This window comes from Ascaphus truei, chromosome 15 (assembly GCF_040206685.1).
Source record: "Ascaphus truei isolate aAscTru1 chromosome 15, aAscTru1.hap1, whole genome shotgun sequence".
In the NCBI taxonomy this organism is placed as follows: Eukaryota; Metazoa; Chordata; class Amphibia; order Anura; family Ascaphidae; genus Ascaphus; species Ascaphus truei.
The window spans coordinates 43,765,257-43,781,615 of NC_134497.1; the positions used below are offsets into that span (position 1 = coordinate 43,765,257).

Sequence of the window (16,359 nt, forward strand, 5' to 3'; positions counted from 1 at the left end):
TTTTATGAACGGCATTTGTAATACACCTCAGGTGTGTGGTTACTGTAACATTGCACCTTTCCACACCCAGCAATTTCTTTTTAATGACACATGGGATAAAGATAATTAATAATTATATAAAACATTTCCTGACATTTGCTATGAACATCTGGCTATGCTTATCTGCATCACGTGAGGTCCTTCTAAGCCACGCCCCCGGCAGGCACTCTAAGCCACGCCCCCGGCAAGATCACTCACTAAGCCACGCCCCCGGCAGCAACACTCATGGTGTCTCTTCCCCTTTAACATTAACCCCTCTGCTGGTTATTATTATTGCTGTGATTGGCTGCTGCTGGTCACGTGGTCGCTCTAGACCGGAGGCGCATGAGCAGCAGGAAGCAATCCCTTCTCAGCCGAGCAGCAGCAGCAGCAGCAGCAGCGGCGTCTCCCCCACATGCTGGGAGGGGCCGGGAGAGTCAGGCAGGACCCCCCCTCTGCGGTGAGTGTCCGCGCGCCGCCGCCGCCGCCTGTATAGATGCCCCGCCCCCTTTCAGCAGGGACTGAGGCGGGGGCTCATACACGCCCCCAGAGCCTCTCCTGCGCTAACCAATGAGCGAGCCCCGCTGCTGCAGGGGAAGAACCCCACACATTGTAACTCAGGGAACCTCCTTTACCGGAGCGCGCCTCCTGTATCACGTGATCAGGGCCACTGCTGCTAACAACACGGGGATTGTGGGTAACAGGTGACGCAGCTTCTGACACGCCCCTTTATCCCCGGGCTCCTAATGCCCGTAATATAGTGGGTGCGCACTTCTAAGGCCCAGAATCCTTATAGACAAAACCACAAGGGAGAATAGGGGAGCACAAGCTGAACAGTATTGTGTGTGTATATGACTCCTATGTGGAGTTCCACACAGATGATGTCCGATAGATACGGAATAAAATAAGTAAGTGCGTTCACCATTATCACCTAGCATACAGTGCTTCCACTGCAGCAAGGGATTCTGGGAAATTACATGCAAATGAGCACACCATGTCCCCTTTTGTCTTAAAAACCATTGTTACATGGAGCCCATATAAGATGATTCTCGCTGTTAACACAGCTTTGCATCTGATTCCCATGCAGTGCTTTAAAGCTGTGTTAACAGCGAGCATTAGCTTATATGGGCTCCGAATATATGTGTATGTATGTGTTTGCAGAATACTTCTGTAAATTGCATGGTATTATGCATTTTATTATTTGCTAAAGACGGGTTTTCATGCATGACACTTCCTTGACCCCCCCCCCCCCCACGTCATGACCATGCCCACCACCTCGTTCACTTTCCAAAATCCTACAGTCCACACTTCGCAGGAGTGTAAAGCTCGCGCGAGGCAAGTAGCGCTGTAGTGCTCATGCTCACTATCACTATGATCAAAGCCTAAGGCTGCATCCATAGAGCCTCAGCCCGCGCTCCTCCGCACTGACGTTGAGGCTCGTCTGCCCGGTCAGGAGCGATTTCATGGACTGGCAGGCGAGACAGCGTGCGCGATGCGGGGACGGCCGGGGAAGTGACGTCGCTGGTCCAATAGCCTGCAACGCAGCAACATCACGGCGCTGACGACACTGCGCCGTGACGTTGACGCTACTTCGCTGTGATTGGAGGTTTTCAGCCGACAGCGCGCTTGGAAACAGTTCTGCTGTCGGCTGAAAATCCCAGCGCCTCAGCACGCCTGAGGACGCTCGCTGGAGCCCCCTCTAAAGACATCCTCATTGAGGATGAGGGGGCTCATCGCAGAGCGTCTGCACGGCTCCCCCCTCTATGGATGTAGCCTAAGGCTACGTCTATAGAGCCTCAGCCCGCGCTGACGCTCGCCTGCCTGGTCAGGAGCGATCCAATGAACTGGCAGGCGAGCCAGCGTGCGCGATCGGGGAGCGGGGGAGAGGCAGGGCACACTCGCATGAGCCCCCTTTAAAGACATCCTCATTGAGGATGCAGGGGCTCAGCGCGGAGCGTCCGCGCGGCTCAGCGTGGCTTCCCCTGCTATGGACGTAGCCTAAGACTTCATGTGCACTCTCACCTTTTTATTCTCCTGCTTTAATTAGTATGATGCCCTCCTTCTCTAAATCAGAGACATCAAGGCCATGCTGCCTTCCTCAGAGGTGTGCTTGGCATGATACCTTCTCATACTGACTCCTTTTAAACAGCATTTCTGTATTTGATTTGATTATATATGTTCATGACCCTGCACTTGAGCATAATGTTACACTTGCTTACAAGGGCTGGTTCCACTTTTTTAGTTTTAATTTTCTTATTCATTATTATTATTGAAGTATTTTACTTTATATGTTTTGTCAATTAGATGCAGCATTGGGCACCCCCTGTCTCTTGTTAGTTTTCTTATTGAAGCCCAAACTGACATTGTTACCTCATTAGGGCAGGTCTAAAGGCATTGATCGCGCCCATAGACGCAAGCAGGAGGGGGCGCGCGTTGCGCAATAAATAATTTCAAATTGATTTCTTGGCGCAACAGACAGGTCATGTGAACGGTTCGCCCAAAGATGGCGAACCAGATCCGTGATGCCCACGGCGCGTCCACCATGGACAGAAAACGCACCCACTTCACGCAGGTGATGTCACAGCCTTCGCACGCCTCTGCGTGGGCAAAGGCTGTGTGGCAGCCTTAGGGCTCGTCCAGGGTGGAGCAGAGCGGGTGCGCACGCTCACGGTAGACACGTTGCGACAATGCACGTGTCCTGCGTGAGTGGGCGGGCGCGCCTGCTCGGTGCTCAGCCGCTTGCCGAGTGAGCAAATTTGAATTTGCCGCTCGCAAGCGCGTCACGTGAGCGGTTCGCCCAATGAGAGCGAACCAGCTCCGTGACGTAGAGGCCGCGCCCCAGACGCACGTGCACCTAGCCGGCCAGGAAAAGCATGGCCGAGCAGGGTGCAGCGCTGGAGCGCCAGCGTGCCTCTACCCACCCTGGACGAGCCCTTAGACTGTGGCTCAAGGCTTTTTCTATAGTCCAGTTTCCAAATCAGTCCAGGGCCTGTTATACGCTCATGTTGCTAACGGAACACATTCCTGCTACATCACCTTGTAACATCAACCCCACTTTCTGTGTCTGTTTAGTTCCACAGGAAGATAACTCGCCTTTTGTGTCACTTGTGTCATCGTGTCGGGGACTTTTTAAATTAAAACAGTGTTTTTTTTAAAAGTAGTAAAGTAGTCACTGGTGTGGCCTGTGGCTCCCATCCCTTTCAAACTGTGGGTACATACAAGTGAATGCAGAGAGGGTTACAGGCACACGATAATGGCAGCAATAAAGGCAATTTGCTGGTGCTCGTGGAGATGGGGGAGATCCTGTACTACCCCAGGGGAATCACTGAGTAGGAGGAAAGCAACCAGGCACACGGTATGGCAAAAAGATGATATATTAGCAAATCCAATTCCAACATTTCGACTGCATAAAAAGTCTTTGTAAAGGTGAGGGCTAAACATCAGGCAACCAAATGAAGTATATATACCCCATGCACTCACCTGTTACCTAGCTACAGGTGTCTCACGGCACCAATGCTGCATCTCCCATGACATGCAGCTCCGACACGGGGGTCTGTGCATGCGCAGAGTGAGCAAATCACCCAGTAGAACACCGCGCATGCGCATAGCGTGTGCCGGCATAGACCAACCATGAACGCGCATGCACACAGGCACGTTAGGGAGCTGCCTCGCATGCACAGAATACACAGGCATCAAGCGGCCTACTGCTCATGCGTGCTAGCAAGCAGGGGACACCCAGCACATGCGCAGCACCCACAGACTGTGCATGGCCAGCCAGGGAGACACAGCATGCCCCGCCTTTGCTGTCATGGCAACTGGACGCCTAACAATAGCTGATGGTAACAGTCAGACAGCGGAGGGTAGCAAGGCAAAAAGGCTTTACCTCACATCAGGGAAATAAAGATCCAATCCCATTTACAGTGTCCCTGTGTACAACCCCAAAGTGGCAGGAAAAATACCATTAAAAACCCAAAAAGGTGACATTATTATACAAACAAGACAATAATCTCTAATAAGCTACACTAAAGTGAACAGAAACTGTAAAAGACAGAACCCCAGACTAACAACATAAACAGACTAACATAAAAGACTAACAAAGGGTAGAAACACTGAAATGGAACCAGCAAACAGCATAAGTAGTTCTGGATCCATATTTAAGACTTCCAGTTAATATGAAAAGATGAAAAGGACGGAGGTGTCAGGGCGCCGATCCACTACTGAAAATAAAAATGAACGCCTGTCACGAAAGCACTTCAGATTGAGCTGCTTGTTAAATCCACCTCCCTTACTGGTACGCAGATGGAATATCCAGTAAGCTTCCCGTCTTAATAATGCAGTGTCCCTATGTAGGGCAGCCCTTCCCGGGGGAACTATTTCTATGCCCATTACTCTCATGGCTGCTATAGAATGCTTGTGTTGGACACAGTGTTGTCCCAAGGTGGTCGGATCGGTACCTTTCTTGATTACACTTTTGTGTTCAATAAATCTAGTTGTCTTTCCGATATATAACAGGCCACAGGGGCACTTAATGAAGTAAACTACATGCGTGGTTCTGCATGTTATCCTGTGTCAGATTTTATATCAGCACCTGTATGTGGATGACAGAATGTATCTCCAGTGCAAAGGCTATTACAAATGGAACAACTGCAACACCTATAATTTCCTGGTTTCCCATAGCTTAAAAAGAGGTCACCTTGTTACTGCAACCCCACTTTCTGTTTCTGTTTAGTTCCACCAGAAGGAAACACACCTTAGTGGCACCCATGTCATCTTGACGGGGACTTTTTAATTACAGGTGTGGTTTTTTATTTTATTTTTTGGAATAAAGTAGTCACTGTTGTGGCCTGTGGCTCCCATTCCTTTCAAACTTTGGGTACATACAAGTGAGCCATTTGTTGCATAAATTTCTGTCCACCTCAAAAACTGTAGAGAAGAAGTCACATTATTTACAACTTGTATCTTTTTTCAGCTCTTCCTTTATAAAATAGACATTACTTTGAGACTGAGGTGGGTGACAGAATGTGTCTCCAGTGCAAAGGCTATTACAAATGAAACAAATGCAACACCTATAACCACTTACTGTCCCAATTTTAGGTTTCTTTAATTGTGTGAGAAACGAGGAAGAACAGAACCTTGTGACGTTGCAGGACCACAGGGAAATCTACTACAGAACACAGACCTCCCCCCACACACAGAGCTCCTGGTCTGGTATGGAGACGAATATGGGAAAGCGCTTGGTATCAAGTGGGGATACGCTGTGGAAAAGTAACGCGTCAGCACAAGGTAATCAGGAATATGTGTGTTGTGTGGTTTTTACATCTCTACTGTCTTATTACTGATGTTAAATTGCAAATATTGATAGATCTGCATACACCATTACGGGTCAACAAGAACTTAATATCACTAAACCTGACTTGCGTCAAAGGGCCGGATACATCAAGCTGCAGTAACCAAAAATGCCGTATTACCGTCCATAAAAAAGCGCCTTATTATTATCGTGCAATGAATCAGAGTTGCAGCGCCAAAAATAAAGCACTTTTTATCGGACCCGTTTAAAAGCATCCAATCTGATACAAAACAGGCATAATACTTCATTTTCAAGTAAAAACTGCCATACATCAAGTTCTGATATTTATCGGAACGGGATGAACGGCAGAAATACCACAAATATTTTATCACCTACTCCAGGCTGGCGTTAGCCCTGTCTTTCCTCTGTATATAATGGCCAATATACTGCCCATTATATACATGGGCACGATAAGCTAAACCAACATGGAATAGATGATAAAATAGTTATTAAAGTATATTACAGTACATATTAACCCCTTATAGTCCATGGGTCAACTAGTCATCGGTTTCCATGACTAGCTGACCACAAAGGGGATAATATACACATTACACTACCTACCACCCTTTGCCACCTTAGTGGCTAGTAAAGCATGGTTAGTTCTTGGTTTGTCCCGCAGGCATAAACAAAACACTACGGCTCAGATACATCAAATTCTGTTAAAGTGGAGTGAATATCGCACCCGGGGAAATAATAAAGTAACGGGTGTTATTACCGCAATTTTAATGTGGTACATATCAAGATTGTGGTAATAATTTACTGGGTGCGATATTTGGGCCAATCTCGCGATATGGGAATTAACGCGATCGTTAATAATGTGTTACATACCGCATTGGGTTAATATTTCTATCATAGGCTTCTGTAATGTCTCTTATTACGGAAACCTATGATCAAAATAACATTAACCTGTTTCATACTTGTGGTTGCCATGGTATACCACAGGCACCAAACGGTTAATACTTTATTTAAATGATCCCGTTAAAAAAGGCAACAAGAAACCTCCATCATATAGAAAATTAAAAGATCACTTGTGAGAACTTTCACATCTCTTAGACAGTTCTGCAACCCTGCTTTTCACCATTATCACCTAGCATACAGTGCTTCCACTGCAGCAAGGGATACTGGGAAATGACATGCAAATGAGCACTGTATCCCCTTTTGCCTGAAAACCATTTTTACATGGAACCATTATACGCTAATACTCGCTGTTAACACAGCTTTTAAGCACAGCAAGGGGTTATATGCAAAACCAGAGGAACCATGTCTGTGAGTGGTTTCTCTGGCTTTGCATATAATCTGATGCTGTGTTAACAGCGAGCATTATCTTATAAGGGTTCAATGTAAAAATGGGTTTCAGGCAAAAGGTGACACGTTGTGCTCATTTGCATATCATTTCCCAGAATCCCTTGCTGCAGTGGACGCACTTAGAGAGAAAATAGGGGAGCAAGGAATTATGGAATGAACATAAAAACATCAAATGAACAAATACAAAGATATTATACAGTGGTGGGAAGGCTGCTACTTGTAACCTGCCCACCTAACACACACAAAAGAGCACACGGGTTAATCACGACAGTCAATGCACTTACTGTATGTTCCAATGGGGGGAGGATGGCGGATGGAGTGGAAATATATATAATTTCCCTAATGAGACTTTCCCTTTGAAAAAGTCGCCCGTGTGCACCAAAACGCGTCAGGGAGCATCATTACGCATCACGCACCGACATTGCGTCATCACGCATGCGCACGAAGAGGCCGGATCGAGTGCGGAAAAGCATTGCGGCCACCAGCTCAGAAGACATTCTCTGGGACTTGTGAGGCGCTTTTGTGAATTATCTGAGGTTCCCCTGGGTTCCTGCACGGACCACTGGCCCTCCACACCATTGAGGTTAATTGGAACTGCGGATCCTAATCACGGACAGACCAGACTGGTGGTGATATATTCCCAAACTGCTATTATTTTACTTACCCTTGAGTGATTTTCTTCCCCCTCCCCTTCCTTTCCCAACAATAAATGTACGGTTGTACACTATGGGGCGTGCGCTCTCTCCTCTCTTTCTCATATATCTATATCTCTATCACACACATAAATGAATACCGCATCAAACAACCAAAAGATGAATGCACTGTCTAAACCAAAGCAGAAAATAGCTGAAAATAACAGAAATAATGTCTACTTGGCGGTGCTAGAGGAATATAATAATATGTAAACACGGAAAAAGAAAAAGAAACCTCTCAAACAGCACTCAGACGAATAATGCAAATAATAATAGTAATACATTTATTGAGTCAAAATATTAAGGAAAACAAAAAAAAAACCAGCTAACTGAAGCCCTGGCTAACTGGACTCAAAGAAATATATAGATATAAATTGAATTCAAGGGAACTATATAATGAACATAAACCTCAATGAATAGAACCAATATGGGGACCAAGTACCCATAGTGATTCACAACCGTTCGGTCACAGGAGGTATAAGCATAGCACAGAAAAAAATAATAAATATACCAGGCAAACTAAGCTAATGTGTAGGGCTAAATAATAAAAATACCTATTGACATGAAATTATAAATATAGTACATAGCAGAAAACATAAAGGTAATTCAGTAACCCAAAATGGCTGGCAACAGAACAGGAGAGAGACTCATATATTTCCAACCAATTTAATATCAGTGGTACTGCCCATATAAAAGTGCCTTAATATATATTATATTATATCATATCCACTTACACGGCCCTGTGTAAGTGTTTCACACATCTGGGGTGTCTTTACTCCTTCTCCCTTGGTCAGTTCCGTCCTTCTCTATTGGATCCACTGGAATCCCCGATGGGTGTAGGTATTGGGACCCCTTCGTCTCGGAGTGCGCACCCACAATCAGTTGGGAGGCCAGAGAGATGTGTTGGATTAAAATATGAAAATGTAATAATACAATAAACAATCCACACTCGCATGTCATAAAGTCCTAGTCCGCGACCGTGTAGTCCTAGGCTGCGAGCCTGGCCCTCTGGAAAAGGTATAAATTGATGACATCCTCTTAATTTGGAAGGGTGATGAGTTGGCCTTGCAGGATTTTTTTCTATATATCAATACCAATAACCTTAATCTGGCATTCACGTAAGAAAATAGCGGAGACAAAATCAACTTTCTAGCAAACCCCATCGTTTGTTTAAAAAAAATCACATGTAAAGCCTGTAAACAGGCATCAAAGGAGAAGGTTCATTTTAAGTCACGAGTAACGGGATGATTTTAAAATTGATCACTATATCAGCTGTCGGTCTTTTTTGTGGTCTATTTGCTGAAATGCCCATGTGGGCTCCAGTATGTGGAACGTTCCTCATGACCATTGAGGGTCTGCATAATGGAGCACTTGGGCAACATGAGGAAAAATGTTCAGACACACAATGTGTCCAGACATTTCAGTTTGGTCTATGGTGGGAGTCCTCTGGGGTTAATATATAGAGGGATAGAAGTAGTACCACAGAGCTGGAGGGGAGGAGACAGGCTGAAAAAGTTGTCAAACAGAGACGTACTGGATCTACAAATTGAAAACGTTGAATCCAGAGGGTCTCAACATCGACATTGACCTTAGGGCTTTTATCTGAGGGAGCCATACCTTCAATTATTTTAGTATATCACTAGAGGTTCCTCACTCCCAGAGACATCCCCTCTTTCTAGCTGCATCAGCCTGTTTTCCTTTATTCACCACTGTGTGGAATTTTCTAAATGGTGGTAAATGGGAATAGATTATGCAAGAATTTTTTGTCCCCAAATGAGGAATTTGTAACACCTTGAAGTATGTAACTAGTTGGGTGCATTAACCATAGATCTCCCTCTCAATATATGGGGAGTGGAGTCATGTAAGGATAGAGAACAAGTCAGGTGTAATATATTATATAAATCATATCAGTTTTTTTAGTATAATCTGTGCGGTGGAGTTTCGAGTTTACCACTGGGGTGTATTTTATTGCCTGACTTTCCCTACTAATATCAATTTCTGATTTTAAGTAATGGCTTGAATAGAACTGCATTAGGCCGTAAGGAACGGATTAGCTAAAGAACTGGCAGAACCAGCATTACTGTTAATGAATCTAGTATGAAGACTCGTGACAGAATTACGTTAGGGGTTAAACATAAGCGTATGTAAGCAACTGATCTTCATTTGCATTATTATTGTTTTTATAGTAGCAGCAGTTGTTCACCCAAGACTGTGAAAATATTTGTGTAAAACTGATGATTTTCATTAGACTACTGGCTTCCTAAAGCATAACAAATATATGCAAATCCTTATGGATTAGGACATGAAGTAATTTATCTTGACCCAAATGGATTCATATTTGTTTTAATAATTGTTTGAATAATGGTTCTGAATGTGGAATGTGATAAGGAGTTAAATGGCTGAGTTAAAGTACAGACAAGACACTGTGTACTCATAGATTTTTCTAATCTGTGAAGGTGATGAGCAAATCAGCTGTTTAAGGATTTTATGTTTGTGACAAATAACTGCTAACTGTTATAAGTTTATCCGAGTGTTATCTGAGAGAGAATTGAGGGAAACCTCACAGTGGAAGTGTGCCAGCGGGAAGGGGTTAATGGATGAATCATTCCAAAGAGAGGAATGTTTTGGAATATAGGTGAAAGGTTTTTCATCCACCATATTGAGCCACTAAATGTGTGGGGGCTATATGAACATCCCATATGGTTAATAGGTACCAAGGTGTGTATCAGTATGGACTACAACGGCACAGTTTTATTGCATTACTCTTTTTAAATACTGAGGATATTATGTGAACACTGATTTGAATACCATGATGACATCACGGATGTCAGCTGGGATGCTTGGCAAAGCTTACACCACTCATCCTTACAAATTAATTAGTAGCACCCTAATTGTATCTACAACCTCGTGGCCATGGACAATGAGCGCCTATTTATACTATGGACTAATTTCCAAGCAACATCTTTGAGCCTGACTGTAGGAGGACGTGTGCAGAGGTACACAATGGAGACTGTTTGTAAGGTGAAATTATAACAAGGCTTTATTGTGCCTGTCGCTTAAAACAGCAAAAATCAACATAAGCGAAATAGTGAGCCAAACAAAGAAAACCTATCTCTGCTTTGGAGACTATCTACACATGTAGCTCAGCCCTCTCTGACTGGGTTGGTTAGCTAGGCTCTTTTCCAGCCCCAAATCATGGAGACATTTATCAATACACAGACCTAGATAATAGTCTTATATAAAAAAAGTCTTATCTGTTAGCTGGCAGCTGTAGGGGAAGCTTCTCTGCTCTCCTGGATCCGCACCCTTGTGTGCACAGAAAATGTCAGGCTCCAGGTTAGAATCTTGTCCCCTGTGTCTTGAAAGCAGCTCTGCTATTTCTTATGGCAGGGCTCAAGACTGCTTGTCTCCAAAGTTCAGCTCAGGTGTGAGCAAAGGAGTCTCTCTTCCTGTCTCAAAAGACATACTTTTCTAAGCCATCTAATCAGGCAGGTGGTGTTTGTTAATTGACTACCAGCAGTTAACCACCACACTACTGGATTAGAGGTACATTACTGAACAGGGATAAGTCCCCTGTTACATACCTCCCCTGTTTGAGGGAAGCTCGGGCTTACCACGGCCAAAGCCCATCCTTCCACTCTCATTCAAGATCTTTCTGTGACTTGAATGAGAGTGGATGGAGGAAGAGAACCCTCTGTCCCTCTGGGATTGGAGCCCTTTCTCCAGTTTATTTTTGTCTCTTCCCGAAGTTGCTTGAGATCAGCACTTCTCAGTCGCTCGAGGAGGACTTTTTCCACGTAAAGTCTTTTTATCGAGTGCGCGGTCATGAGATTTCTGTTACGTCAGGCACTCCTCCTTTTTGTATCCAAAGTGTATGGCAACAGTTGTGGAGCAGTTAGGACTAGCCCTTAGAGTTTTCTGCTCTTGAAGCGGTCTTTCTGCAGCTTCTCCACACCACGGAGTCGCCAGTTCAGCTTCTTCAGCTAAGGATCCTTCCATTTACGCACATCTGCTTTGAGAATGACAATCTCCTGGCGTGAGACTTCCTTCTCTAGGTTGAGGGTCTGAAGCTCCTTCTGAGAGACTTTGGGATCTGTATCAAGATTGACAGTAGTTTCTTTAGCAATGTCCAGCTCCTCAGTGAGACTGTGTAGTTCCTTTCTGGAAACTTCCAGGTCTGTGTGGCAGCTGTTGGTCTCATGATGTGAAGCATCCAGTGCTCTGCGGAGTGTCTGAACCTCTTTCTGAGATACGTCCACCTCTATCCGGACACTGTTGACCTCCTGTTGTGAGGCATTCAGCTCTATGCGAAGAGTGTGAACCTCTTGCTGGAAGACTGTCATCTGCTTAAGTGCCTCCTCATTCTTCCGCTTTAGCGTAGCCACCATTTTATCAGATTGGCTCTGCTTTACATCCATGGCGGTAATAGTAACGTTTGCTATATCTAGATCTGTCCTTGGATCCTCCAAGTTGGTCCTGGATTCATAATACAGTGTGAGAACAGTCTTCTGTAGCTCAGCATTATCTTCCCTCTCCAGTACCAATTGTTCCCGGAGCAGATCACAGTCACGCCTGGCATTTTTCAGGGCTGGTCAAGGGATGTTCACTCACTGGTTCCGGCTCCGCTTCCCTGGTATGGTTGGTTGAGGGTTTCTCACTACTAGCACCAGACAGACACTTCTTTGGGGTACACGATTTCTGCCTTGGGCCCTCTGGATATTCGGTCATCCGCGGGACGAATTCTCCATTTTTTCTAGGCTGCAGGGCATCTCGGACCCCCTTTTCCTCCGTGGGATCTGCAGATGTGTCTGTTCTTTCCACGTTAAGTGAAGACCCTTTTTTCTTTTTCCGCCTTTTTGTTTTTGACGACTCCCTCCCATCAGGGATATTGGGGTCTCCGTCTTTATTTGAAATTTCAGCAGCTTCAATGTATCCGCCATGTTTTCCTTGCAGTTCCGTTAGGTGGCGTAAATATTCAGCGATCTGCTGATCCCGCTCTTCCTCCTGCCGATCATATTCGTCATCATAGAGAGTGGTCTTTTCGGTTCGTACTGAGTTTAGGCACCCCCACCGTTCTTGGGGTGTTCTGTGGGTGTGATTCGGTTCGGGTTCCCGTAAGAGATGTCTTCCTCCTTAGCGGACTGGAAGGGCCACTCTTCCGTGGGGTAGGGTTCATTACAGGAACGCTGCATCTTGTCCTCCATTGTTAGGCTATCAGGTGTAATTTTCTTCCTGGCCTCAGGAGGCGCTATTGCAGCTGTTGCCACTGTATTTGCTAGAACCCCCAATTGTGGTAGTCCTACAGGTGGGCATATTTTGCGTGTAGAGGTCGTAGCTCTCACAGGCATCTCTGTAGAATATCTGTTTCTTGGATAAGTTTTACAATATCAGCCGTACTGTGCATGCATTTTCTCTTATCAGGTATACAAGATGTGCAGTTGGTAGGTAAAAAAGTGTATTTGCTTCACACCATTTTCTTGCTAGGTGCAATCCCTCCGCTTCAGCAACAGAATTTCGTTTTCTGCCTGAGTTCAGTAATTTTCAGTCTCATGTTTGGGTATTATGGCATTCACACTTCACACTTTGGGTGTCTGTTTTTGCTCCCAAGATATATATATAGGCAGACTTTTTATACTTGCAGAAAAAAACATTCTTTGCAGTGGACTATTTCTTTCATTCCCGGCAGGGTGACACAACACTCAGCAATTGGCTTGATCCACTGCTCCCGCTCTGTCTCCTTCTGATCATATTCGTCATCAAAAGGGAGCGGTCTTTTCTGTTCGTGCCGAGTTCAGGCACCCCCACCATTCTTGGGGGGTTTTGTGGGTGTGACTCGGTTTGGGTTCCCCGTAAGAGATGTCTTCCTCTTTATTTGAATGGAAGGGCCACACTTCCGTGGGGTAGGGTTCATTACAGGAACGCTGCATCTTGTCCTCCATTTTTAGGTTATCGTGTCATTTTCTTCCTGACCTCAGGAGGCGCTATTGCAGCTGTTGCCACTGTATTTGCTAGAACCCCCAATTGTGGTAGTCCTACAGGTGGGCATATTTTGCGTGTAGAGGTCGTAGCTCTCACAGGCATCTCTGTAGAATATCTGTTTCTTGGATAAGTTTTACAATATCAGCAGTACTGTGCATGCATTTTCTCTTATCAGGTATACAAGATCTGCAGTTGCTAGGTAAAAAAGTCTATTTGCTTTACACCATTTTCTTGCTACAGTAGGTGCAATCCCTCCGCTTCAGCAACAGAATTTGGTTTTCTGCCTGAGTTCAGTAATTTTCAGTCTCATCTTTGGGTATCTGTTTTTCTCCCAAGATATAAAGTATATAGGCAGACTTTTTTTTACTTGCAGAAAAACATTCTTTGCAGTGGACTATTTCTTTCATTCCTGGCAGGGTGACTCAACACTCAGCAATTGGCTTTGAAATACCTTTTCCCCTTATAGGGCAATTTTACACTCAGCATTTGTTTGCTAAAAATTCCCCTGCTTCAGCACAGTCTTGTATCAATTTTCACACTTTTCTGCATATACTCCATTCACAGCTGGTAGCCCTACGCGGTGTGGCAACCTTTATTTGCAAAATCAGTACCACTTTTTCTGAAGCCAGGGTCACGTTTGGTGTGAATGGCTCCCGATAGCATTAATACAGTTCCCTTTTAAATCACTCCAAGCCCTGTAATATTTCCTCCACTTTATTGGGAAAAGGCAGCAGGATACAGATACTTGTGGATGGTGTGTAGTGGTGATTATTAGTTAGAAACCGGTAAAAAGGGATGGCCTCACCATGGGGGATGAACAGAGAAGGGGTTCTTTACTCACTGTCTCCAGGGTGGAAAAGGAAGTGAAAGGCAGTGTGGGTAAAGGAATAGTCTAGGGGCAGACTATGTCTGAACAAACAGGAGGGGGGGGCGGACTAGCCCATTCTGGTGAGGATCTCAGAGACTGCAGTAGCAGCTCACTGATTCCATGCCCAGAGGCAGGAAATGCAACATTATTGCGAGTTACACAGGCACAGAATGTGTGTGCAGGCTCCATGCAGCTGGGAATAAGCTCTGATAGACAGAAGCTGCAAAGGAGAGAGGGAGGTGAGTCAGAAAGGTAGTTCTGGTTCCATGACACTCTATCTGTAGATACCACTATATAACAGACTATGTGGAACATATGTGCAATGCATAACAAAGATAACATCACATTCTCAAACGATGTAAGAGTCCATGTCCACATAGCGATGTGACACCGGCCGGTATCACTGGTATCAAACTCCCTTGGTCAAGGTTCTTTGGCAAAGGATGCAGGGTGGATGCACAGCTCCAGGTTTGCTGGTTGCATCACAATGTCTTTGTGTAAAGGTCTCTGGCACTGTTTCCTTTTGGCCTTGTGAGAGAGCGGTCTTTTTGTCTCTGTAGTTTTTCCCACAAATCCCCTTGTAGGTATGCCAGTCGTGGTAGCTTGTCGCTCCATCACCTAGCGTTCGGCAGAAGGAGATGGCTTTTGGCTCCTTGCGGAAGCGGAACAACATTTCTGGACGACTGGTTGTCGAATCTAGTCTAGTAAAGAGGGCGTCTTTCAGAGAGACTCCCTGAAGCTGAGTGTTGGGGCTGAACACTACCCGGATTTGATCGGGTTCCTGAGGGTGGTAGGCCCCAGATGATTGGAGGTACCGGCATTCTTCACCTTCCTCCATTAGAGGTGCTGGCTTTGCGTGGCCGGTAAAGAATGTCTTCTGGATGAAGGCCACAAATTTGTTTTTGGTCTCTGGTTCTCTTTTTAGGTCGCGGAGGTGCGAAGTGAACCTAGAGATGGCATGTTCGCCATTGTTTGGGAAGCGTCCTTTTGGTGAATGGAATGGTAGCGGAGTCACCCGACTGCCTAGTCCGTCTTTAGAGAGCTCCTTGACAGTTAACCTCTGGAATCCTCTATCTTCCCTCGATGGTGTTTGTTTGCCGTCCCTTGTTGTTTGGAACGCTGTGCACCGTAGGTCATCGGTGCATTTCTCTTGCACGAGAACATCTCCACGTAGTTTGGTGAAACACTTTTGTGTCTCTCTGTTGACTGCCATTGGGAGGTTATTTTCTCCCTGAACGTAACGAAGAACAGTCTCTTTTGCCCTAGTAAATCCCTTTATGACATGTCTCTGTGTCTGTCTCTTTTTAGACGTGTGAGAGGACAGTCCTTTTGACACTGTGGCTTCGCCTGTTGAGCGCAATCTTTTGCGGCTACGCCAGCCGTGGCAGCCGGCTGCTTTGTCGCTTGACACTCTGTGGAGAGGAACAACAGTACATCTTAGTCGTGCCATTGCTCGCGAGAGGACTGTTTGATTGTTTATCGCCATTTGGGCGATCCCTTTGTCGGTCACCTTTGGGAGGTCACTTCCTTCCCTTGGTGGAGTCGACTCATCGTCCTTAGCTGTCTGGTCTGCTGAGCATCCTAGGCCATTGTCACATTCCTCCGATGTGAGGATGTTTTTGTTGATCTCAGGGGTGTGACCTTGTCCTTTCTCTTCACTTGGCCCTTTGGCTACTTGGAGATGGCCAAGACCTGGTTCAGAGAGAGATGTGTGTCCACATTCTGTTACCACTGTTCTGCGGGCATCAACATAGTCTTGCCCGTGCTCTTTGTTGGTGCATGCGTTACCCACTATCACCCACCCTAGGTCAAGTCTTTGGGCGTATGGCGCGTTGTGGGGTCAGTTGAGCTGTTTGCGGACTTTATGTACCCTCATGATGTCCCTGCCGAGAAGCAGCAAGATCTTGGCGCCTTGTTCTACCGGCCAGATGTGGTTGGCTATTCCTTTGAGGTGGGGGTAATGGCGTGCCATGTCCGGTGTGGAAATCTCGTCCCTGTTTGTGGCCATATGGCTGCACTCGATGAGTGTGGGGAGAGCTATCTTCACTCTGCTATCCACCGAACGTATGACGTAACCACTTGCTCTTCTCCCTGTTGACTCAGTCGACCCTGCACAGGTTCTGAGGGTGTAGGGTGAGGCATTGTCCTGT

At 45.7% G+C, this 16,359-nt stretch overlaps 1 protein-coding gene across 3 annotated transcripts in view; it reads left to right on the forward strand.

Annotated features, from left to right (window-relative positions):
- Positions 1–254: 254 nt before the first annotated feature.
- Positions 255–16,359, forward strand: part of LOC142466880 (uncharacterized) — a 47,841-nt gene continuing 31,736 nt past the window's right edge. The window contains exons 1-2 of one of the 3 annotated variants that reach the window (XM_075572447.1): positions 255–478; positions 5,113–5,301. In XM_075572447.1, the coding sequence (XP_075428562.1) occupies positions 364–478; positions 5,113–5,301 (304 nt within the window). In that variant the 5' untranslated portion in view covers positions 255–363. Of the gene's footprint in view, positions 479–574; positions 927–5,112; positions 5,302–16,359 lie in introns of those variants that run through there. The other 2 variants (XM_075572449.1, XM_075572451.1) reach the window with 2 other exon arrangements.